At 48.3% G+C, this 26163-nt stretch overlaps 1 protein-coding gene across 2 annotated transcripts in view; it reads left to right on the forward strand.

Moving 5' to 3' along the window:
- SNRNP35 (small nuclear ribonucleoprotein U11/U12 subunit 35) overlaps positions 1 to 26163 on the forward strand; it is a 56180-nt gene that overhangs the window by 26872 nt on the left and 3145 nt on the right. Inside the window, exons 2-3 of one of the 2 annotated variants that reach the window (XM_055358323.2) lie at positions 5632 to 5755; positions 20925 to 21120. In XM_055358323.2, the coding sequence (XP_055214298.1) occupies positions 20941 to 21120 (180 nt within the window). In that variant the 5' untranslated portion in view covers positions 5632 to 5755; positions 20925 to 20940. Of the gene's footprint in view, positions 1 to 5631; positions 5756 to 20924; positions 21121 to 22423; positions 22801 to 26163 lie in introns of those variants that run through there. The other variant, XM_055358324.2, reaches the window with a different exon arrangement.

Raw genomic sequence — 26163 nt, forward strand, 5'->3', positions numbered from 1 at the left:
CGACTTCGCTGTGACTCTCAATAAAATGGAGAATGTCTGCCCTGCTCACTTCGCTGGGTCCTCGGCTCCTCCACGTAACCAGCGCTGTCACCTTGGCAAGTTACTTAACGTCTCCGAGCCTCAGTCTCCTCCTCTGTAAAATGGGGGCAATAGCGGGACCCAGGTGGCAGGGTTGCTGCGAGGAACATGAGCTTATGAGATCATGTGTGCGACACCTCAAGCACTTACGAAGCACTCACATACGTGACTGCGATCCTTCATTCTTTCTTTCTTTCTTTTTTTTTTTTTTGAGACGGAGTCTCCCTGTGTCGCCCAGGCTGGAGTGCAGTGGCGCGATCTCGGCTCGCTGCAAGCTCCGCCTCCCGGGTTCACGCCATTCTCCTGCCTCAGCCTCCCGAGTAGCTGGGACTACAGGCACGCGCCACCACGCCCGGCTAATTTTTTTGTATTTTTAATAGAGACGGGGTTTCACCATGTTAGCCAGGATGGTCTCGATCTCCTGACCTCGTGATCCGCCCGCCTCGGCCTCCCAAAGTGCTGGGATTACAGGCGTGAGCCACCGCGCCCGGCCCCTTCATTCTTTCTTCCACAGCGCTAGGGAGGAATTGCTGGTGTTGGAGACACCTTGCTAGTTGGGTGAGAGAAGGAGGGGTAATTAACAAGAGAGAAACCCCTGTCTGAAAATCACAAAGCATTCGACACATATGCGGAATCCATATTACTGAGAATATTAGCAGAGTGGCTTAGAAACTTGAGTCATTCGCTGTGGCTCATGCCTTAATCTCAACACTTCGGGAGGCTGACGCAGGAGGATTGCTTGAGCCCAGGAGTTTGAGACTAGCTTGGGCATCATAGTGAGACCCTGTCTCTACAAAAAGTAAACAAAATTAGCTAGACACAGTGGTTCATGCCCGTAGTGGCAGGTACTCGGGAGGCTGAGGTGGGAGGACCACTTGAGCCCAGGATGTTGAGGCTGCAGTGAGCCAAGATCTCACCACAGAGTGGTGCCTGTGACAGAGTGGGACCATGGTGACAGAGTAAGATCATGTCTCAAAAAAAAAGGCACAACAAATCTCAAGTTATTTTAGGTTTCATTGGAGGTTTGTGATAGTCTCAGGCAGAGAGCTCAGCAACGGGGCTTGTCTTTCCCAGCAATGTATTGGCAGCTTTCCTTGTGATAGGTGTATCCATTTTCTCCACACTGAGGTACTAGAATCTCAATGAAGAATGTACATAGATTAAACCAACCAACAAAAGCAAAGCAAATTAACAAAATGCACTATTTTCAGAGGGCCGTTTCTTTTTATTTTATTTTATTTATTTATTTATTTAGAGACAGAATCTTGCTCTGTTGCCCAGGCTGGAGCTCAGTGGCATGATCTTGGCTCACCGCAACCTCCGCCTCCCAGGTTAAAGCAATTCTCCTACCTCAGCCTCCCGAGTAGCTGGGACCACAGGCGCATGCCGCCCCGCCTGGCTAATTTTTTGTATTTTAGTAGAGATGGGGTTTCACTGTGCTGCCCAGGCTGGTCGCGAACTCCTGAGCTCGGGCAATCCTCCTACCTGGGCCTCCCAAAGTGCTAGGATTACGGGCGTAAGCCACCCTGCCCGGCCTATTTTACTTTTATAAAATAAAAAAGTCAGGCCGAGATGGGCGGATCACGAGGTCAGGAGACCGAGACCATCCTGGCTAACACAGTGAAACCCCGTCTCTACTAAAAATACAAAAAAAAATTAGCCGGGTGTAGTGGCGGGCGCCTGTAGTCCCAGCTACTCGGGAGGCTGAGGCAGGAGAATGGCGTGAACCCGGGGACGGAGCTTGCAGTGAGCCGAGATCGCGCCACTGCACTCCAGCCTGGGCAACAGAGCAAGACTCGGTCTCAAAAAAAAAAAAAAAAAATAAATAAATAAATAAATAAATAAATAAATAATAAATAATAAAAAAATAAAAAAAATTAAAAAGCCTCACTCTGTTGCCTAGGTTGGAGTGCAGTGACACGATCTCGGCGCACTGCAACCTCTGCCTTCCAGGTTCAAGCGATTCTCCTGCCTCAGCAGCCCCACCCCGAGTAGCTGGGATTACAGGCGCGTGCCACCATGCATGGCTAATTTTTTGTATTTTTAGTAGAGACGGGATTTTACCATGTTGCCCAGGCTGGTCTCCAACTCCTGACCTCAGGATGATCCACCTGCCTCGGCCTCCCAAAGTGCTGGGATTACAGGCATGAGCCACCATGCTTAGCCTTTCTTCTTCTTCTTTTTTTTTTTTTTTTTTTTGAGATGGAGTTTTGCTCTTGTAGCCCAGGCTGGAGTGCAATGGCATGATCTCTGCTCATTGCAACCTCTGCCTCCTGGGTTCAAGCGATTCTCCTGCCTCAGCCTTGCAAGTAGCTGGGATTATAGGCGCCCACCACCACACCCAGCTAAGTTTTGTATTTTTAGTAGAGACAGGGTTTCACCATGTTGGCCAGGATGGTCTCCAACTCCTGACCTCAGGTGATCTGCCCGCCTCACCCTCCCAAAGTGCTGGGATTACAGGCATGAGCCCAGCCTATTTTTTCTTAAGAGATGAGGCTTTGCTCTGTCACCCCGGCTGGAGTGCAGTGGCATGATCACAGCTCACTGCAGCCTTGAACTCCTGGGCTTAAGTGATCCTCCCACCTCAGCCTCCCGAGTATCTGGGCCTACAGGTGCTTGCCACCATACCTGGCTAATTTTTTTTTTTTTTGAGACAGAGTCTTGCTCTGTCGCCCAGGCTGGAGTGCAGTGGTGCGATCTCGGCTCACTGCAAGCTCCGCCTCCCGGGTTCATGCCATTCTCCTGCCTCAGCCTCCGAAGTAGCTGGGACTACAGGCGCCCGCCACCACGCCCGGCTAATTTTTTGTATGTTTTAGTAGAGACAGGGTTTCACCATGTTAGCCAGGATGGTCTCGATCTCCTGACCCCGTGATCCACCTGCCTTGGCCTCCCAAAGTGCTGGGATTACAGGCGTGAGCCACCGCACCCTGCCTTTCTGTCTTTCTTTTTTTTTTTTTTAAGAGACAAGGCCTCGTTCTGTTGCCCCGGCTGGTTTCAAAATCCTGGCCTCAAGTAATCCTCCCACTTTGGCCTCCCAAAGTGCTAGGATTACAGGAATGAGCCACTGTGCCCCGCCAGGAATGTTGTAGTAATCAAAACGAAGCTCCTGGGCAAGGGCCTAGAAGTCCACAAATCACAGAGTGACAACATCTAGTGGTTAAATACTGAGATGAAATATTAGGCCTGCCATACATAAAAGAGGGTATGTCCATCCAATAGAATAGTATTCAGCCATAACAAAGAATGAAAAATAAAATAGCTCATAAATAAATTGTTGCATATATTGGCAAATGATTTTCAATAAGGGAGCCAAGACCATTCAACGGGGCAAGGACAGTCTTTTCAACCAATGGAGTTCACCATATACAAAAAATTAACTCAAAGTGCATCTAAGGGCCATCACAGTGGCCAGGAGTTGGAGAACAGTCTGGGCAATACAGTGAGAACAATCTCTACAAAAAGTAAAAACGGAGCCAGGTGCCGTGGCTCACGCCTGTAATCCCAACACTTTGGGAGATGGAGGTGGGCAGATCACTTGAGGTCAGGAGTTCAAGACCAGCCTGGCCAACATGGTGATGGAGAATGGAGAGTTGTCGTTTAATGGGGATAGAGTTTCAGTTTTGCAAGATCAGAAAGTTCTGGAGATTGGCTGCACGTGAGCCACTGTGCCCGGTCAAGAGATGTTAATTTTGAGGGGCCTGGTGGCTCATGCCTGTAATCCCACAGCACATTGGGAGGCTTATGCCTGATGATTATTTGAGGCCAAGAGTTCCAGACCAGCCTAGGCAACAAAGTGAGATCCCATCTCTACAAAAAAACAAAAACAAACAAACAAAAACAAAATTAGCTTGGTGTGATGGTGCGTACCTGTGGTCCCAGCTACTTGGGAAGCTGGGGCGGGAGAATCACTTGAGCCCAAGAGTTCCAGGCTGCAGTGACCTGTGATCATGCCACTGCACTGTAGTCTGAGCAACAGAGCAAGACTCAGTCTCAAGAAAAAAAATTTTAAATAAATAAATAAGTAAAATAAAGCTGGGTGTAGTGGCTCATGCCTGTAATCCCAGCACTTTGGGAGGCCGAGGTGGGTGGATTGCTTGAGGCCAGGAGTTTGAGACCAGCCTGGCCAACATGGTGAAATTCTGTCTTTACCAAAAATACAAAAATTAGTGGGGCATTGTGCTAGGCACCTGTAATCCCAGTTACTTGGGAAGCTGAGGTGCAAGAATCACTTGAACCTGGAAGGGGGAGGTTGCAGTGAGCCAAGATCGTGCCACTGCACTCTAGCCTGGGTGACAGAGCAAGACTCAGTCTCGAAAAAAATAAAATAAATAAAATAAATACATAAATACATAAAATAAAGAGGTATGGATTTGATTAAACAGTTTATCTTGAATAACCTAGACATGAGTCCACAGATGGCTTCTATGGTTTCATAGGTGTCTCTCATAGCTTCAGTGAGTTTGTCTTCTGACTTTCAGTCATGTGCTTCTAAACTCAACATGAAACTTCCTCTTCCCAGCTGCGCTTCTGACTGCCCTAACTTTTCAGACAAATCAAAGACCCAACCAGTGCTATAGTCTGCATTGGTAAGCCTGCTCCAGGAACTCCGTGTATTCGCCCAGGATTTAGTCCACGAACGCTCAAGCAATTTGCAATCCAAAGAAGATTTGAAATATGAGACTTCCGAGGCATCATATGCTCACCAGTTTATGATAAAGGATGTTTCAGAGGATACAGATGAAAGTGAAGAATGGGGGGAGGGGCAGAGCTCCCACGCCCTCCCTCCCTGGGGCAGTGCCCTCCAGGAACCTCCAGTGTTCAGCTGTACTGAAGCTCGAAAAATGTACTATATCTTGCTCTTGGTGGAGGTCATGTGAGTATACACGAAGGTAAAAAGTTGAGGTTGGGCAGGGTAGCTCCCGCCTGTAATCCCAGCATTTTGGGAAGTTGAGGTGGGAGGATCGTTTCAGCCCAGGAGTTCAAGACCAGCTTGGGCAACATAGTGAGATCTTGTCTGTATAAATAATTAAACAATTAGGCGGGTGTGTTGGTGTGCACTGGTGGTTCCATCCATTTGAGGCCGAGGTGGAAGAATTGCTTGAGCCCGGGAGGCTGAGGATGCAGTGAGCTGTGATGGAGCCACCGCACTCCAGCCTGGGTGACAAAGCGAGACTATCTCTAAACAAATAGCAGGGCGCAGTGGCTCACGCCTGTAATCCCAGCACTTTGGGAGGCCGAGGCGGGCGGATCACAAGGTCAGGAGATCGAGACCATCCTGGCTAACACGGTGAAACCCCGTCTCTACTAAAAATACAAAAAAAATTAGCCGGGCGTGGCGGCGGGCGCCTGTAGTCCCAGCTATTCAGGAGGCTGAGGCAGGAGAATGGTGTGAACCCGGGAGGCGGAGCTTGCAGTGAGCCGAGATCGCGCCACTGCACTCCAGCCTGGGCCAGAGCGAGACTTCATCTCAAAAATAAATAAAAAAGCAAACAAACAAATAAATAAATAACAAAAAGCTGTGGAACCATTCACTTATCTGTGCATTTCCTTTAGGTAAATTGTGTCTCAATAAAGTGCTGGGGAGAAAGCAATGAAGCACTGACATACGCTACACCAAGGATGAACCTCGAAAACATCATGCTGAGTGAAAGAAGCCAGACACAAAAGGCCGCACAGTGTATGATTCTATTTACATGTAATGTCCAGAATAGGTAAATCCATAGAGACAGAGTAGATTCGTCCCCAGTCTAGCCTCATTCTAGGACTGGGAAAAATGGGAAGTGACTACCTCTGTGTATGGGGTTTCTTTTGGGGGGCGGATCACAATGTACTTAAATTAGATTGTGGTGATGGTTGCACAACTCTGAATATACTAAAAACCACTGAACTGTATATTTTAAACAGGTTGATTTTATATGTACATAATGCTCAATTCTGTTGAGTGGAATTAGCCTTCCTAGAACAATGCCATCAGGAAGAATTAAAAGTGAGTTTCAGCTGGGCACAGTGGCTCATGCCTGTAATCCCAGCACGTTGGGAGGCCGAGGCGGGTGGATCATGAGGTCAGGAGTTTGAGACCAGCTGGGCCAACATGGTGAAACCCTGTCTCTACTAAAGACACAAAAAATTAGCTGGGTGTGGTGGCCAGCGCGCTTATAATCCCAGCTACTCAGGAGGCTGGGGCAGGAGAATCGCTTGAACTTGGGAGGCGGAGGTTACAGTGAGCTGAGATTGCACCATTGCACTCCAGCCTGGGCGACATGGCTAGACTCTGTCTCAAAAAAAAAAAAAGTTTCTTCTAACTTTCTTTTTTTTTGAGACGGAGTCGCGCTCTGTTGCCCAGGCTGGAGTGCAATGGCGCGCGATCTGAGCTCACTGCAAGCTCCGCCTCCCGGGTTCACGCCATTCTCCTGCCTCAGCCTCCTGAAGAGCTGGGACTACAGGTGCCTGCCACCACGCCCGGCTAATTTTTTTGTGTTTTTAGTAGAGACGGGGTTTCACCGTGTTAGCCAGGATGGTCTCGATCTCCTGACCTCGTGATCTGCCCGCCTCGGCCTCCCAAAGTGTTGGGATTACAGGCGTGAGCCACCATGCCCGGCCTCTTTTAACTTTCACTGCCCCCACTTATCACTGCTGGAATTGTCCATGTCAAAAGTTCCTTTTGGGCCCAGCACGGTGGCTCATGCCTGTAATCCCAGCATTTTGGGAGGCTGAGGCGGGTGGATCATGAGCTCAGGAGTTCGAGACCAGCCTGACCAACATCGTGAAACCTCATCTCTACTAAAAATACAAAAATTAGCAGGGCGTGGTGGCACACGTCTGTAATCCCAGCTACTCAGGAGGCTGAGGCAGGAGAATCGCTTGAACCCAGGAGGTGGAAGTTGCAGTGAGCCGAGATCACGCCATTGCACTCCAGCCTGGGTGACAGAGCAAGACATTGTCTCAAAAAAAAAAAAGTTCCTTCTGGGCCAGGCACAGTAGCTCATGTCTGTAATCCTAGTGCTGCAGGAAGCCAAGGCAGGAGGATCACTTGAGTCCAGGAGTTTGAGACCAGCTTAGGCAACATGGGAAAATCCCATCTCTACAAAAAAACAAACAAAAAAACTCCCGAAAATTAGCCAGGCGTGGTGACACACACCTGTAGACCTAGCTACTTGGGAGGCTGAAGCCAGAGGATCTCTTGAGGCAGGGAGGTCGAGGCTGCAGTAAGCCTTGATTGCACCACTGCACTCCAGCCTAGGCAACAGATTAAGACCCTGTCTCAAAACAAAACAAAACAAACAAAAAGCAATCTGTTCATTCATGAATGATTAATGTATTGAGCATCTACTATGTGTAAAGGCTGAAATGTCCTACAAGGCTGTAGAGTTAAGCGGTCTTTGCTTTGAACCTCCCAATTGCTACATACTTGCTGATTCACAAGCTCGATCAAATTTCCTAATCTCTCCAAACCTCGTTTCTTCACCGTACACTGGGAAAAAGGAAAATATCTGTTTCCCAAGACTGATACGAGGATTGCATAATATAATGCATAAAAGTGTCTAGGATACTATAAGCATCAATGGATGTCGGCTACTATTACAAAGTGTTAAGAAACTTAACTCTTAGATCCCTCATAGAATTGGACAATCTGTTGCTAGGTAACGATGGCCCTTCTCTCTCCACTGGGAAATTATGAAAACAATTACAAGTTATAGCAGAGGTTCTTTTTTTATTTCCCCCAGAGACAGGATCTTGCTTGGTCACTCAGGCTGGAGTGCAGTGACATGAACATAGCTCACTGCAGCCTTGAGCTCAGGGTTCAGGACCTCCTCCTGCCTCAGACTCCTGAGGAGCTAGGACTACAAGTGCCTGCCACCACGCCTGGCTAATATTTCAAAAATTTTTTGTAGGCCGGGCACGGTGGCTCACGCCTGTAATCCCAACACTTTGGGAGGCCGAGGCGGGTGGATCACCTGAGGTCGGGAGTTCGAAACCAGTCTGGTCAACATGGTGAAACCCTGTCTCTACTAAAAATACAAAATCAGCTGGGTGTGGTGGTGCATGCCTGTATTCCCAGCTACTTGGGAGGCTGAGGAAAGAGAATTTCTTGAACTTGGGAAGCAGAGGTTGCAGTGAGCCAAGATCACGCCATTGCATTCCATCCTGGGCAACAAGAGCCTTTGAAACTCCATCTCAAAAAAAAAAATTTTTTTTTTTTTTTTTGTAGAGGCAGTGCCTCCGTATGTTGCCCAGGCTGGTCTCCCGCTTCTGGCCCCAAGTGATGCTCCTGCCTCAGCCTCCCAATGTGCTAGGGTTACAGATGTGAGCCGCTGTGCCCGCCGATAGCAGAAGTTTTAAAGTGTGGTCCCAGGGCCAGCCCCACAAGCATCACTTAGAAGCTTTTTAGAGATGCAAATTCTCGACCCAAAGTTTCTGAGACTTTGAGGGAGGGCTCCAGCATCTGTGTTTTAAAAAGCCCTGTAGGTGATTCTAATGCATGCTCAAGTTTGAAACCCAGTGAGTGATAGCAGAGTGTTCAAGAGGCTGACCACGCCTGGCTAATTTTTTTGTATATTTAGTAGAGATGAGATTTCACCATGTTGGCCAGACTGGTCTTGAACTCCCGACCTCAGGTGATCCGCTCGCCTCGACCTCCCAAAGTGCTGGGATTACAGACGTGAGCCACCGCGCCCGGCACCAAGCAGAATCAGTCTTAAGGTCTTTTGCATATCGTGGTGCCGTTTCTTGATTTCCCAAGCAGTACACTCAGGATGGCTTCCTTCCTGTTCGCTATGTTATTTTCAGGTCTTGTTATTCTTAAATCATACGTGGAAACAACAAGGATTTTGGACATTTCCCAGCCTAGTTTAAATGCCTGCGATGCTAGGTCAATGATTTTATCTCAAGCAGTTTAGGGGAAGGAATCTAGCTGCAGGAAGGGTGGTGCCCGGGCACTGTTTTGAGTCTGTGTTTGCATAAGACAACAGTAAAAAAAAAAAACAACTTTGATTTGTTTATTCAGAGTGATGGGTGGGAGGGCATTATAACTAAAGTTCTCCACTCTCCCCTCCAAGTCAGCCCTTGCTCCACCACTGGAATGCAACAACCCCCTCCTTACAGAGCAGTTAAGGGAATGAAATGAGCTTGGCCCAGGGCCTGGCAGTGAATGCTAAATGTTCCTTTGAGATTCTATTAGTGTGAAACTTCTGTAGAAATATCGGCCTTCCCTAGTGCCCTCCAGATCTCTCGCTTGGTTTGTAAAATGTTTTATAATAAATGTTTAGCTATATAGACTTAGCAGTCCTGGAGATGCACGTATCTGATTACCTTTCAAGAGGCTAACAGGGGCCTAACACGGTGGCTCATGCCTGTAATCCCAGCACTTTTGTAGGCCAAGGCAGGAGGATTGCTTGAGCCCAGGAGTTCAAGACCATCCTGGCCAACATGGTGAAGCCTTGTTTCCACTAAAGATACAAAAAATTAGCCAGGCGTGGTCGCACACACCTGTAGTCCCAGCTACTTGGGAGACTGAAGCAGAAGAATCACTTAAACCCAGGGGGTGAAGGTTGCAGCGAGCCAAGATCGAGCCATTGCACTTCAGCCTGGGCGACAGAGTGACACTCTGTCTCAATAAAAAAAAAAAAAAAAAAAAAAAAAGCTGGGCACGGTGGCTCACGCCTGTAATCCCAGCACTTTGGGAGGCCGAGGCGGGCGGATCACAAGGTCAGGAGATCAAGACCATCCTGGCTAACATGGTGAAACCCCATCTCTACTAAAAATAGAAAAAAATTAGCTGGGCGTGGTGGCAGGTGCCTGTAGTCCCAGCTACTGGGGAGGCTGAGGCGGGAGAATGGCGTGAACCTGGGAGGCGGAGCTTGCAGTGAGCCGAGATCACACCACTGCACTCCAGCCTGGGCAACAGAGCGAGACTCCGTCTCAAAAAAAAAAAAAAAAAAGATATCACCTCACATCCCTTAGGGTGGCTATTATTATTATTATTTTCTTTTGAGATGGAGTTCTGCTCTTATTGCCCAGGCTGGAGTGCAATGGCACGATCTCGGCTCACCAAAACCTCTGCCTCCTGAATTCAAGCAATTCTCCTGCTTCAGTCTCCCAAGTAGCTGGGATTACAGGCATGCACTACCACGCCCAGCTAATTTCGTATTTTCAGTAGAGACGGGGTTACTCCATGTTGGTCAGGCTGGTCTCGAACTCCTGACCTCAAATGATCTGCCTGTCTCAGCCTCCCAAAGTGCTGGGATTACAAGCGTGAGCCACCATGCCCGGCCTAGGATGGCTATTATTTAAAGAAAGAAAAAAAAAAAAGAAAGCTTTGGTGAGGATGTAAGGAAATGAACCACTGGTGCACTGCTGGTGGGAATGTGAAATGGTGAGGCTTCTATGAAAAACACTAGGGAGGGTCCTCAAATAATTAAAAGTAGCCAGGCGCGGTGGCTCACGCCTGTCATCCCAGCACTTTGGGAGGCTGAGGCAGGTGGGTCACCTGAGGTCAGGAGCTTGACAACAGCCTAGCCAACATGGTGAAACCCCATCTCTCCTGAAAATACAAAAATTAGCTGGGCATGGTGGTGTGTGCCTGTAATCCCAGCTACTCGGGAGGCTGAGGCAGGAGAATCTCTTGAACCCAGGAGGCAGAGGTTGCAGTCAGCCAAGATGGCACGATTGCACTTCAGCCCAGATGACGGAGCAAGACTCCATCTCTAAATAAATAATAAGTAAATGTAGAATTCCATGTGATCCAGCAATTCCCGTTCTGGGTGTGTACCCAGAAGAACTGAAAACAGGATCTTAAAGAGATATTGGGGCACCCATGTTCATAACAGCACTACTCACAATAGCCAGGCGGTGGAAGCAACTCAAGTGTTTGTCAATGGATGAATGGAGAATGTGCTCTGTCTATACAACGGATATAATTCAGCTTAAAAAGGAAGGGAATGGGCCGGGCGCGGTGGCTCACGCCTGTAATCCCAGCACTTTGGGAGGCTGAGGCAGGTGGGTCACCTGAGGTCGGGAGTTTGACAACAGCCTAGCCAACATGTTGAAACCCCATCTCTCCTGAAAATACAAAAATTAGCTGGGCGTGGTGGTGTGTGCCTGTAATCCCAGCTACTCGGGAGGCTGAGGCAGGAGATCTCTTGAACCCAGGAGGCAGAGGTTGCAGTCAGCCAAGATGGCACGATTGCACTTCAGCCCAGATGACGGAGCAAGACTCCATCTCTAAATAAATAATAAGTAAATGTAGAATTCCATGTGATCCAGCAATTCCCGTTCTGGGTGTGTACCCAGAAGAACTGAAAACAGGATCTTAAAGAGATATTGGGGCACCCATGTTCATAACAGCACTACTCACAATAGCCAGGCGGTGGAAGCAACTCAAGTGTTTATCAATGGATGAATGGAGAATGTGCTCTGTCTATACAACGGATATAATTCAGCTTAAAAAGGAAGGGAATGGGCCGGGCGCGGTGGCTCACGCCTGTAATCCCAGCACTTTGGGAGGCCGAGGTGGGCGGATCACAATGTCAGGCGATTGAGACCATCCTGGCTAACACAGTGAAACCCCGTCTCTAGTAAAAATACAAAAAATTAGCCAGGCGTGGTGGCGGGTGCCTGTAGTCCCAGCTACTCCGGAGGCTGAGGCAGGAGAATGGCGTGAGCCTGGGAGGCGGAGCTTGCAGTGAGCCGAGATCGCGCCACTGCACTCCAGCCTTGGCGACAGAGCGAGACTCCGTTTCAAAAAAAAAAAAAAAAAGGAAGGAAATGCTGACACACGCTACAACGTGGATAAACCTTGAAGACATTATTTTGAGAGGAGCTAGGGTGGGGGAAAAAGGAGCTTAACGGGGAGAGAGTTTCACTTTTGCAAGATGAAAGAGTTCTGGAGATTGGTTGCACAATAATGTAAATATACTTAACACTACTGAACTGTACACTGAGAAATGATTAAGATTACAAATTTCATGTTATGTGTTTTTCTTACCATAGTTAAAAATAAAAAAATATGGCTGGGCGTGGTAGCTCATGCCTGTAATCCGAGCACTTTGGTAGGCCAAGGCAGGGGGATCACCTGAGGTCAGGAGTTCGAGACCAGCCTGGGAAACATGGCGAAACCCCGTCTCTACTAAAAATACAAAATAATTAGCTAGGCGTGGTGGCGGACACCTGTAGTCCCAGCTACTCGGGAGGCTGAAGCAGGAGAATCACTTGAACCTGGGAGGCGGAGGTTGCAGTAAGCTGAGATCACGCCATTGCACTCCAGCCTGGGTGACAGAACAAGACTCCAAATCAAAAAATAAAATAATAAATAAATAAATAAATATTTTAAAAAAATTTTTAAAAAGAGCTTGTGGGTGAGTGCAAGGAGTGCAGTTGCCTCCTCCAGCTGCAGCACCTTCCATCCTGCTGGGAACACCATTTTCACAGGCAGCCCTCTGTCCATGACTAAGCCCAGCAGGGATACCAGGACCAGGCCATTTCTGCCCAACAAGGGACAACTTTATTGGCGATCTTTACTCTGGAGTAACCCCTTGGGTTGGTCAAGCCTGTGCTGTAGTCTGAGGCCTTTGTTTCCTGACTGCTTTCTCCCGTTTCCATTCTCAGATGTCAGCCAGCATCAGAGTCCAGAGCTTTCCCTGCCCAATCCTGCTTTGCCTCTCTTTGTGACTCACAGGTCATAAGCCTCCACTAACCCTAGCCCTATGTAGCCCTGACCCTTGCATTACTAACTGGGCCTGACTCTCTGCTTACTGGAGGACCCAACTAACACAAGAAACAGATTGGGGTCCATGCCTCATGCCTGTAATCCCAGCACTTTAGGAGGCCTAAAGGAGGTGGGAGGATCACTTGAGTCCAGGGGTTTGAGTCCAACCTGGGCAATGTAGTGAGACACTGTCTCTACAGAAAATGTAAATTTTAGTCAGATGTGGTGGCACGTATCTATAGTCCCAGCTGCTCGGGAGGCTGAAGTGGGAGGGTCATTTGAACCTAGGAGGTTGAGGCTATAGTGAGCCACGATGGCACCACTGCATTCCAGCTTGGGTGACAGACGGAGACTTTGTTTCAAGGGGGAAAAAAAAAAAAAAGAAAGAAAGAAAAGAAAAAAACACGAATATGTGCTTATTGTAAAAAGTGTGAGATGTTACTAAGCAGCATAATTAGAAGTGAGAGGTCTTCCTCCACACCACCACCATGATCCCAAGCAACTACTGTTAACAGTTTGATGTAACCTTCTAGACCTATTACAGTAGCCACCAGCATGTCACTGCCAAGCACTTGAAATGTGGTGAGTCCTAATAGAGATAAGCTGTAAGTATAAAAATACATCTTGAATTTCATCTGGGTGTGGTGGCTCATGCCTTCAATCCGAGCACTTTGGGAGGCCAAGGCGGGGTATCATGAGGTCAGGAGTTCGAGACCAGCCTGGCCAAGATAGTGAAACCCTGTCTCTACTAAAAATACAAAAATTAGCTGGGCGCGGTGGCGGGCACCTATAAACCCAGCTACTCAGGGGCTGAGGCAGTGGAATTGCTTCAACCCGGGAGGCAAAGGTTGCAGTGAGCCGAGATCGTGCCACTGAACTCTGGCCTGGGTGACAGACCAAGATTCCTTCTCAAACAAAACAAAACAAAACAAAACAAAACAAAAACTTGACTTTCGTCTGGGCGTGGTGGCTCATGCCTGTAATCCCAGCACTTTGGGAAGCCAAGGCGGGCAGATTACCTGCGGTCAGGAGTTCGAGACCAGCCCAGCCAACATGGCAAAACCCTGTCTCTAATAAAAATACAAAAATTAGCTGGGTGTGGTGATGTGTGCCTGTAATCCCAGCTAGTTGGGAGGCTGAGGCCGGAGAATCGCTTGAACCCGGGAGGCGGAAGTTGCAGTGAGCTGAGATCGTGCCACTGCACTCCAGACTGGATGACAGAATGACAGTCTGTCTCAAAAAAAAAAAAAAATCTTCTATTTCTTTTTTGTTGTTGTTTTGAGACACCAAGGCTGGGATGTAGTGATACAATCTCAGCTCACTGCAATCTCGACCTCCCGGGCTCAGGTGATTCTCTTGCATCACTTTCCCGAGTAGCTGGGACTACTGGCACATGCAACCACGCCTGGCTAATTTTTTTGTATTTTTTATAGAGATGGAGTTTCACCATGTTGCCCAGGCTGGTCTTGAACTCCCGGACTCCAGTGATCATCCCACCTCAGCCTCCCAAATTGCATTGCTGGATTTCTAAGACAGCACCAAAAAGAGAAAATAAACGATCTCACTAATAATGTCTCTACTGATTGCCATGTTGAAACAATGCTTTGGATATTTTGGGGTAAATGAAATACTTGTTGAAATTAGTTTCTTGTGTTTCTTTCCACCTTTTCAATGTGGCTACTAGAAAATACAATGCCACATGTGGCTCACCCTTGATTTCTTTTCTTTTTCTTTTTTTTTTGAGATGGAGTTTTGCTCTTGTTGCCTAGGCTGGAGTGCAATGGCACAATCTCCACTCATCACAACCTCTGCCTCCCGGGTTCAAGCGATTCTCCTGCCTCGGCCTCCTGAGTAGCTGGGATTACAGGCATGTGCCACCACTCACGGCTAATTTTGTATTTTTAGTAGAGATGGGGTTCCTCCATGTTGGTCAGGCTGGTCTCGAACTCCGGACCTCAGGTGGTCCACCCGCCTCGGCTTCCCAAAATGCTGGGATTACAGGTGTGAGCCACTGTGCCTGGCCAAGCTCACACTTGATTTCTATGGAACAGCACTGTCCTACACCATGCTGACAGGACACTACAGTGATGAAATGTTCTGTACCTGCACAGTCCAGTACAAGGGCCTGCAGTGTCTCAGGCCTGTGATTATTATAATACATCATTTTGCAATGCCATGAAGAGAGAATTGCTTGAGGCCAGGAGTTCAAGACCAACTTAGGCAACATAGTGAGATGCAATCTCTACAAAAATGATAAATATTAGGCCGGGCGCGGTGGCTCATGCCTGTAATCCCGGCACTTTGGGAGGCCAAGGCAGGCGGATCACGAGGTCAGGAGATTGAGACCATCCTGGCTAACACGAGGAAACCCCGTCTCTACTAAAAATACAAAAAATTAGCTAGGCATGATGGTGGGCGCCTGTAATCCCAGCTACTCGGGAGGCTGAGGCAGGAGAATGGCATGAACGCGGGAGGCGGAGCTTGTAGTGAGCCGAGATTGCGCCACTGTACTCCAGCCTGGGCGACAGAATGTTACTCTGTCTCAAAAAAGAAAAAAATACAAATATTAGCTAGGTATGGTGGCACATGCCTATAGTTGAGTTAGAGGTCACAGTGAGCTAAGATCCGGCCACTATGCTGCTGTACTCCAGCTTGGGTGACTGAGCAAGACCGTGTCTCAAAAAAAAAAAAAAAAGAGGCGGCTTATGCCTGTAATCTAGCACTATGGGAACCTAGGTAGGAGGATGGCTTGAGCTCAAGAGTTGGAGGACCAGCTGGGCAACATAGTGAGACCTTCTCTCTACTAAAAAAAATTAATTGGGTGTGGTGGCATGAGCCTATAGTCCCAGCTACTCGGGAGACTGAGGCAAGAGGGTCACTTGAGTCTGGGAGGTTGAGGCTGCAGTGAGCCATGATTGTGCCACTGCACCCCAGCCTGGATAACAGAGCAAGACCTTGTCTCAAAAAAAAAAAAAAAAAAAAAAAAGGATAGCTGGGCACAGTGGCTCATGCCTATAATTCCAGCACTTTGGGAGGCTGAGGTGGGTGGATCACCTGAGGTCAGGAGTTTGAGACCAGCCTGGCCAACATGGTGAAACCCGGTCTCTGCTAAAAATATAAAAATTAGCTGGGTGTGAGAGGCTGAGGCAGGAGAATTGCTTGAACATGGGAGGCGGAGGCTGTAGTGAGCCAAGATCGCGTCATTGTACTCCAGCCTGGGTGAGAGAGTGAGACTCTGTCTCCTATATATATATATATATGTATATATGTATATATACATATATATATATATATACATATATATATATATTTATATGGTAGCCACTAGCCACATGAGGCTATTAAGTGCTGGAAATGAGGCTGGTACAACTGAAAAACTAAGCTTGTATTTATTTATTTAAAACTTTAAGTTTTTTGTAGACACGGGATTTTGCTAAGTTTCCCAGGCTGGTCTTGAATGCCTGCACTCAAGTGATCCTCCTGCTTTGGCGTGAGCCACCGTGCCTGGTCTAATTCTTTTTTTTGTTTTGTTTTTCTGTAGAAATGAGTTCTCACTATGTTGCCTAGGCATGCTCTACTTTCTGGGGAGAGGAGTTATCTCCATAAGTTATTTGCAATTTTGCGTGGAAGATTTGCCTCTTCTCCCCACTTTATTTATTCAATCACTTATTTATATCAGTAGGGACTGGTGGATATTTATTTATTTATTTTGAGATGGAGTTTCGCTCTTGTTATCCAGGCTGGAGTGCAATGGCGCGATCTCGGCTCACTGCAACCTCCGCCTTCCAGGTTCAAGTGATTCTCCTGCCTCAGCCTCCTGAGTAGCTGGGATTACAGGCGCCCGCCACCACGCCCTGCTAATTTTGTATTTTTAGTAGAGACAGGGTTTCTCCATGTTGGTCAGGCTGGTCTTGAACTCCCGACCTCAGGTGATCCGCCTGCCTTGGTTTCCCAATGTGCTGGGATTACAGGCATGAGCCACTGTGCCTGGCCTTTTTTTTTTTTTTTTCCTGAGACGGAGTTTCGCTTTTGTCGCTCAGGCTGGAGTGCAGTGGCGCGATCTCTGCTCACTGCAACCCCCTGCTCCCCGGTTCAGGCGATTCTCCTGCCTCAGCCTCCTGAGTAGCTGAGATTACAGGCACCCTCCACCACGCCCGGCTAATTTTTTGTATTTTTAGTAGAGACAGGGTTTCATCGTGTTGGCCAGTCTGGTCTTGAACTCCTGACCTCACGTGATCCACCCTCCTTGGCCTCCCAAAGTGCAGGGATTACAGGTGGGAGCCACCGCACCTGGCCTGATATTTATTTTATTATTATTATTTTTTGAGACACAGTCTCACTCTGTTGCCCAGACTGGAGTGCAGTGGCACAATCTCTGCTCACTGCAACCTCTGCCTCCCAGGTTCAAGCAATTCTCCTGCCTCAGCCCTGTGAGTAGCTGGAATTAACAGGCGACTGCCACCATGCCCAGCTAAGTTTTGTATTTTTAGTAGAGACGGGGTTTCACCATGTTAGCCAGGCTGGTCTCAAACTCCTTGAGATCAGGGTGGTCCGTCTGCCTCGGCCTCCCAAAGTGCTGGGATTACAGACGTGAGCCACCGCGCCTGGTGGATATTTATTTTATGTTTTGGGTTATAATGCAGTACCACTTAATTTACAGTATTTTGTTGCTCATACTGTTTCCACTCTGGCCATTAGGAGTCCTTTCAGTTGGTTCGCCACTCCCTGTGACATCATCATCATTGGTGGGGTGTTTCATTTTTAGCACTACCTTACTTTCTGGTACTACAAGTTGCTTCAGGCTCATCTTGTGTATTTCTATTTATTTATTTATTTACTGAGACAGAGTCTCGCTCTGTTGCCCAGGCTGGAGTGCAGTGGCACGATCTCAGCTCACTGCAACCTCTGCCTCACAGGTTCAAGCGATTCTCCTGCCTCAGCCTCCCGATTAGCTGGGATTACAGGTGCCTGCCACCACGCCCGGCTAATTTTTGTATTTTTAGTAGAGACGGGGTTTTGCCATGTTGGCCAGGCTGGTCTCAAACTCCTGACCTCAGGTGATCCGCACCCACCTCGGCCTCCCAAAGTGTGGGATTACAGGTGTGAGCCACCGCACCTGGCCTATTTATTTATGTTTTGAAACAGAGTCTTGCTCTGTCGTCCAGGCTGGAGTGCAGTGGGGTAATCTCTGCTCATCACAACCTCAGCCTCCTGGGTTCTAGTGATCCTTGCACCTCAGGGTCCCAAGTAGCTGGGACCACAGGCGTGCGCCATCACACCTGGCTAATTTTTGTATTTTTATTAGATACCCGGTTTTGCCATATTGCCTAGGCTTGTCTTGGACTCCTGACCTCAAGCGATCTGCCTGCCTCGGCCTCCCAAAGTGCTGGGATTACAGGCGTGAGCCACCATGACTGGGCGAATTTTTTATTTTTTATTTTTTATTTTTTTGAGACAGGGTCTCGTTCCAGCTGGAGTGTGATAGCACCATCTCAGTTCACTGCAGCCTCAAGCTCCTGGGCTCAAGTGATCCTCCCACCTCAGCCTCCTGAGATGCTGGGAGTACAGGCGTGCATCATCAGGCCTGGCTAATTTTATACTTTTTGTAGAGACGGGGTTTCACCATGTTGCCCAGACTGGTCTTGAACTCCTGAGTTCAAGTGATCCACCCGCCTCAGCCTCCCAAAGTGCTGGAATTACAGGTGTGAGCCACTGCACCCAGCCTTCTTGTGTATTTTTTTGTCCCAGTTCTAGAGTCAGCTATTTCTCCAAGGAGCACTGGTTACTTTCATTGGAGAATGATATCAGAAACCAAGATCCGGGTGCTAGGTTATGCTTATTGCTACCAGGGTGCACAGACATTTTAATGTATATGTAACATAAAATTTACCTTTTCCACTGTATTTTCATTTATTTATTTATTTATTTTTGAGACGGAGTTTGCTCTGTCGCCCAGGCTGGAGTGCAGTGGCGTGATCTTGGCTCACTGCAACCTCCGCCTCCTGGGTTCAAGTGATTCTCCTGCCTCAGCTTCCTGAGTAGCTGGGATTACAGGCGCGCGCTATGACACCTGGCTAATTTTTGTATTTTTAGTAGAGACGGGGTTTCACCATGTTGGCGTGGCTGGTCTTGAACTCCTGGCCTCAAGTAATCTGCCTTCCTTGGTCTCCCAAAGTGCTGAGATTATAGGCGTAAGACAACGTGCCTGGTTCTTTTTTTTTTTTTTTTTTTCGAGATGCAGTCTCGCTGTGTCGCCTAGGCTGGAGTACCGTGGCGCAATCTCGGCTCACTGCAACCTCTGAGTCCCAGGTTCAAGCTATTCTCCTGCCTCAGCCTCCCAAGTAGCTGGGATTACAGATGCCCGCCAGCACACCCAGCTAATTTTTGTATTTTTAGTAGAGATGTGGTTTCACTATGTCGGCCAGGCTAGTCTTGATCTCCTGACCTTGTGATCCTCCCAGCTTGGCCTCCCAGTGTGCTGGGATTACAGGCCTTAGCCTCCTCGCCCGGCCGGTCTGCTTTAACTATTAAATAACATTAGGTAGATTCACATTGTTGTGAAACCATCTGTACTATCTATTTCCAGAACTTCTTCATCATCTCAAATTGAACCTCTGTATCTGTTAAACAATACCTCGCCATCCTCCTAACACCCACAGCAGCCCCTGATAACCACTGCTGTACTTTCCAACCATGAATTTGACTATCCTAGGTCCCTCATATAAGTGGAACCATACAGTATTTGTCCCTATGCTTCTTTCACTTAGCATGGTTCATCCATGAACTACGTTCATTCATGATGTTGTAGCAATTAGAATTTCATTTCTAAGGAGAAATAGTATTCCATTGCATGTACTGTACATACCACGTGTGTGTGTGTGTGTGTGTGTGTTTAAAAGCATAGGGGTCGGCCGGGTGTGGTGGCTCACGCCTGTAATCCCAGCACTTTGGGAGGCCAAGGCAGGCGGATCACTTGAGGTCGGGAGTTCAAGACCAGCCTGACCAACATGGAGAAACCCCATCTCTACTAAAAATACAAAATTAGCCGGGCATGGTGGCACATGCCTGTAATCCCAGCTACTCGGAAGGCTGTCAGGAGAATTGCTTGAACCTGGGAGGCAGAGGTTGTGGTCAGCCGAGATCGTGCCATTGCACTCCAATATGGGCAATAAGAGTGAAACTCTGTCTCAAACAAAACAAAACAAAACAAAACAAACAACAACAACAACAACAACAACAACATAGGGGTCTTGCTCTGTTGCCCAGGCTGACAGGCTGAACTTGAACTCCTGGCCTCAAGCCTCACGACTCAGCCTCCCTAGTAGCTGAAACTGCAGATGGCCTCCACTGACAGTGGCTACCATATATTTTCAAACATAAAATTTTAAGCTATAGATTTTTCTTTTTTTTGAGACGGACTTTCACTCTTGTTGTCCAGGCTGGAGTGCAATGGCACCATCTCAGTTCAACGAAACTTCTGCCTCCCGGGTTCAAGTGATTCTCCTGCCTCAGCCTCCCGAGTGGCTGGGATTACAGGCACATGACACCATGTCCAGCTAATTTTGTATTTTTAGTAGAGAAGGGGTTTCTCCACGTTGCTCAGGCTGGTCTCGAACTCCGGACCTCAGGTGATCCGCCCGCCTCGGCCTCCCGAAGTGCTGGGATTACAGGCGTGAGGCATGGCACCTGCCCTTTTTTTTTTTTTTTTTTTTTTTTTTTTAAAGAAATTGGGGCCGGGCGCGATGGCTCACGCCTGTAATCCCAGCACTTTGGGAGGCCGAGGCGGGCGGATCACTTGAGGTAAGAAGTTCGAGACCAGCCTGGCCAACATGGCGAAACCCTGTCTCTACTAAAAATAAAAAAAATAGCCGGGCTTGGTGGCGGGTGCCAGTAATCCCAGCTACTCGGGAGGCTGAGACAGGAAAATCACTTGAACCCGGGAGGCGGAGGTTGCAGTGAGCCGAGTTCGCACCACTGCACTCCAGCCTGGGCGACAGAGGGAGTCTCCGTCTCAAGAAAAAATAATAAATAAGAATAAATAAATAATAAAGTAAAATGTCCCAGGTAACTGCATATTCGATAGTCTTTCTTTCAACTTAGTTGTTGAATTAGCAATTTTTCTCTTAAAAAAATTTTTTTTTAGCTTATTGTCTTCGGAGATGATAACACCCTCGTTGCGCGGGAGTAAAGTTTTAAAGGTAAAACAAACAGGAAACGAGCGTCGGCGGCGAATCTGCTGCTACCAATGTAAAGGTCAGGCCGAGGCCGGCGCGGAGAATCTGCCGTCGCCTGCAGCTGCTCGCCTGTCTCCGTCGGAAGGGAGCCTAAGCTTTGCTGAGGTGAGTGGAAGCGGCTTGGAAGGAGCGGGCCCCACGCCGGAGAGAAGGAAGAGGGAGTGCGGCCCAGACGCTGTGCCCGCGCTTGTGTGGGGCGCCATGTTGAAACCTGGCAAAGGGGACGACATTCTGGGTTGCGTTGCGGGGAGTGGGGACGAGAGCTGGGTTGGAAGGATGGCCCGTTACTCCCTGCGGCCCCCAGAGAAGGAGAGGGGCGGGGGAGCGTCCTCGAGGGTTGGCGGCCAAGCTGCAGGCTGGATGGGAAGGAAAGGCTTTTCCACAGAAACTTACGTGTTTGCCTCCGAGGCCCACTGCGCATGCCCTGGAGGGCTCTGTGGGTCCCGCCTTCAGTTTTGCTTTTCACAGGAGGGGCAAAGTCTTTTTTTTTTTTTTTCTTTTTGAGACAGTCTTGCTCTGTCGCCCAGGCTGGAGTGCAGTGACACGATCTCGGCTCACTGCAACCTCCGCCTCCTGGGTTCAAGCGATTCCACCGCCTCAGCTTCCCGAGTAGCTGAGACTACAGGCGCCCGCCACCACGCCCGGCTAATTTTTTGTATTTTACTGGAGACGGGGTTTCACCATGTTAGCCAGGATGGTCTCGATCTCCTGTCCTCGTGATCCACCCGCCTCGGCCTCCCAAAGTGCTGGGATTACAGGCGTCAGCCACCGTGCCCGGCCAGGAGGGGCAGAGTCTTACCCCGAAGACCCAGGAAGGAGAGGCTTCATTTATTTTTTTGTTTTTCCCCAGAAACAGGGAGTCGCCCAGGCTGGAGAGCGGTGGCGCGATCTCGGCTCACTGCAGCATCGACATTTTGGGTCAAGCGGTCCTCCCGCCTCAGCCTCTCAAGTATCTGGGACCACAGGCGCGACCCCACGCCCGGAGAATTGATTGATTGATTGATTGATTGAAACGGGGTCTCACTTTGTTGCCCAGGCTGGTCTCGAATTTCTGGGCTCAAGCGATCCTCCAGCCTCGGCCTCTCAAAGTGCTGGTATTACAGGCGTGAGCCACCGCGTGCCTGGCCAAAAATTTTCTAAATTTGTATAATAATTTATAATTGTAATGCATTTTTGTAGACACCATATGATCTAATCTTCACAAAAACCTAGTGAAGTGACATTTAGCTACATTTCACAATAAGAATCCTGAAGCTCAAAATTTACTGACCTCAAATAATCCACCCGCCTTGGCCTCCCAAAGTGCTGGGATTACAGGCATGAGCCACCGCGCCCTGGCCCCCACCATTCATTTCGGCTCTCATCCCCTGTTGATGAATAAAATGAGAATGAGGCCAGGCGCGGTGGTTCACGCCTGTAATCCCAGCACTTTGGGAGGCTGAGGCAGGCGGATCATCTGACATCAGGAGTTTGAGACCAGCTTGGCCAACATGGTGAAATCCTGTCTGTACTAAAAATGCAAAAATTAGCTGGGTGTGGTGGTGTGTGTCTGTAATCCCAGCTACTCGGGAGGCTGAAGCAGGAGAATCACTTGAACCTGGGAGGCAGAGGTTGCAGTGAGCGGAGATTGGCCATTGCACTCCAGCCTGGGTGACAGAGTGAGACTTTGTCTCAAGTAAAAAAAGAGAATGTAAAAATCGAGAGATTGTTGTAGGAAATCTCAACCTAATGCTGCCGGGGAGGAAGTGCACCTAGAAAGATTAATGAGAAACAATGAAACCAGCTGTTAGTATCTATAGAAGCATGCAGATGAGAGAGAACAAAATCCATGCTTATCCGTTTGTAATTCTCTTCCGTTTTAATTTGAAGAAGTCTTAAAGTTTTGAACAGGAGCTCTGTGTACAATAATATCAGTTTTATTTGGTAGATCCTTGTGACTCCTGACTTCAAATGATCCGCTCGTCTTGGCCTCCTCAAGTGCTAGAATTGCTGGCGTGAGCCACTGCACCGGGCCCCTTGTGACTTTTTAATGTTGAATGGGGAGGGGTTCTTTTCCTTCAGGAGAGGAGGGGTGGGTCTCAGCCTCAGACACCCAGAATACTGGTTTGTGTGTTTTCTTTTTCCTGTCTTTATCTCCAAAACCTTATATTTTATGAAAAGCATCAGAGGAAACGATTAAGAGCTTTAGCTCTGGAGTCCACACTGCCCCTGGTTCTAACTCCTCCACTGAGCTACTTCTTAGCTTTAGGATTTGGGGCAAAGGCTGCCTTTTTGTGTCTGACCTTTTTCATCTGAAAAGGCAATAATAATATAGTACCTAAGTCCTGGTATTGTTGAGAAGTGAGAGGAGTTAAGAGGTTAGTACAGGCTGGGTTCGGTGGCTCACATCTGTAATCCCAGCACTTTGGGAGGCTGAGGCAGAAGGCTGGCTCATGCCCAGGAGTTCAAGATCAGCCTATGCAATATCCCATCTCTACAAAAAAAAAAAAAAAAAAAAAAAAATGCTGGGTATGGTGGTGCATAGTGAGTAATTCCAGGTACTCACGAGGCTAGGGTGGGAAGATTGCTTGAGCCCAGGAGGTTGAGGCTGCAGTGAGCCATGACTGTGCCACTGTACTCCAGTCTGGGCAACAGAGCAAGACCCTGTCTCAAAAAAAATTCAAGCGATTCTCCTGCCTCAGCCTTCCGTAGCTGGGATTACAGGCGTGCACCACCATGCCTGGGTAATTTTGTATTTTCAATAGAGACGGGGGTTACTCCATGTTGGTCAGGCTAGTCTCGAACTCCCGACCTCAGACAATCTGCCCACTTTTGCCTCCCAAAGTGCTGGGATTCAGGCGTGAGCCACTGTGCCTGGCCTTTTTTTTTTTTTTAAAACAGAGACAGGGTCTCACCATGTTTCCCATGTTGCCCAGGCTAGTCTTGAACTCCTGGGCTCAAGGGATCCTCCCGTTTTGGCCTCCCAAAGTGCTGGGATTACAGGCGTGAGCCACCACGCCCAGCCTCTTCTTTCTTTCTTTCTTTCTTTTTTGAGACGGAGTCTGGCTCTGTTGCCCAGGCTGGAGTGCAATGGCGGGATCTCGGCTCACTGCAAGCTCCGCCTCCCGGGTTCACGCCATTCTCCTGCCTCAGCCTCCCAGTAGCTGGGACTACAGGCGCCCACCACTACGCCTGGCTAATTTTTTTTTTTTTTTTTGTATTTTTAGTAGAGACGGGGTTTCACTGTGTTAGCCAGGATGATCTCAATCTCCTGACCTCGTGATCTGCCCACCTCGGCCTCCCAAAGTGCTGGGATTACAGGCATGAGCCACCGCGCCCGGCTGCCTCTTCTTTTTTTCACGTGGAGAAATTCCAGCCACGAGAGAAGACACAAATTGAGTTAGAGCCAGAGCCCAGACCAGGACTGAAATTGTCTCCCTCTCATCCTGTGCTCCTTCTGTCACTCCATCTGTTTAGTCTTTTACTGACAGCAGAGAGGCAGCCTCTGCAAAGTTGCTTGTTGATGATGACAGACATATTGCCCTCCTTTTACCATGTGGTGGTAAACAGTGTCAGGTCCTGTTTTTGTTTCTCAATGATCAGGTTTGCCTGATGTGGACTAAAAAAAGTTCTATGTTTTTTTTTTTTTTTTGAGACAGAGTATTGCTGTGTTGATGAGGCTGGAGTGCAGTGGTGCAATTTCAGCTCACTGCAACCTCCAACTCCTGGTTTCAAGTGATTCTCCTGCTGCAGCCTCCCAAGTAGCTGGGATTGCAGGCGCCCGCCACCACACCCAGCTAATTTTTGTATGTTTAGTAGAGATGGGGTTTTGCTATGTTGCTGAGGCTGGTCTTGAGCTGCTGACCTCGTGATCCGCCTGCCTCGGCCTCCCAAGGTGCTGGGATTACTGGCGTGAGCCACTGCGCCGGGCCAGTTCTGTGATTTTTGATCAGAGTTGGTTCAGTTCCTCAGTATTTATCAGAAAGCGTCCTAGGATCTGGAGCCACCAGACTGAAGAGTGTTTACTGTGTGTTGGGCAAAACATGATCAGGACTTTAGAAGTTTCAATGAGCTGTGAGAAAGACACAGTTGCTTCATGGTGGAGGGAGCTAAATCTGGACTTGACAGGCCCAGTAGAATTTCCGCAAGTGGATATGAGGGAGATAGGCAGGGGAGAGGATATTCCCAAGAGAAGAAATCATCCTGAGATGTTTGCACAAATGGTTTAGGCCAAAAAGAAAGAAAAATTGTACTGGGAAAGACATGGGGCTGGGGAATTAGGGCACATTCAAGGAAGGAGGAGCAAGCCTGGGTAGTTTACAAACAGGCTTTGTTCCTGTTGAAAGGATCGGGAGAAAAATAGAATAGGTTTTATGATGGGACATGGTGAGAGGCTAAGTGAGGGTCAGAGGTCTTTTTTTTTTTTTTTTCTTCTGAGATGGAGTCTCGCTCTGTTGCCCAGGCTGGAGGGCAGTGGCATGATCTTGGCTCACTGCAACCTTCACCTCCTGGGTTCAGCCTCCCAAGTAGCTGGGACTACAGGGTGTGCACCACCTTGCCCAGCTAATTTTTTGTATTTTTAGTAGATATGGGGTTTCACCATGTTGGCCAGGCTGGTCTTGAACTCCTGACCTCAAGTGATCCTCCTGTCTTGGCCTCCTAAAGTGCTGGGATTACAGGTGTGAGATCGTGCCCGGCCTAGTGTCAGAGGTCTTGAGTGCAGTGTCATTGATTTTGGATTTTATTCTGTAGGTGTTTGGCTTTTTTACTGAGGAAAGAAAAATTCACAGTGCACCTCTAAGAAATCACTCCCCCTATATAACCCACCAACTGAGGGAGAAATAAAGCAGAAAGATCCTTGAGGAAAATTTGAGTAAGAGGAAAAAAGTTATAGATATTTTAAGAAATATTATGGAAAAATGCTGTTAGGAATGAGAACTACTGTATATATTTCACAGAAACCTGGTTTTTTGTTTTTGTTTTTGTTTTGAGACAGGGTCTCACTCTGTTACCCACACTGGAGTACAGTGGCATGATCAAGGCTCACTGCAGTCTCAAATTCCAAGGCTCAAGCCATCCTCCTGTCTCAGCCCCCCTAGTAGCTGGGACTACAGGTGTGCACCACCATGCCTGGCTAATATTTTTGAATTTTAGTAGAGATGAGGTCTT

This window comes from Gorilla gorilla, chromosome 10 (assembly GCF_029281585.2).
Source record: "Gorilla gorilla gorilla isolate KB3781 chromosome 10, NHGRI_mGorGor1-v2.1_pri, whole genome shotgun sequence".
Classification (NCBI taxonomy): domain Eukaryota; kingdom Metazoa; phylum Chordata; class Mammalia; order Primates; family Hominidae; genus Gorilla; species Gorilla gorilla.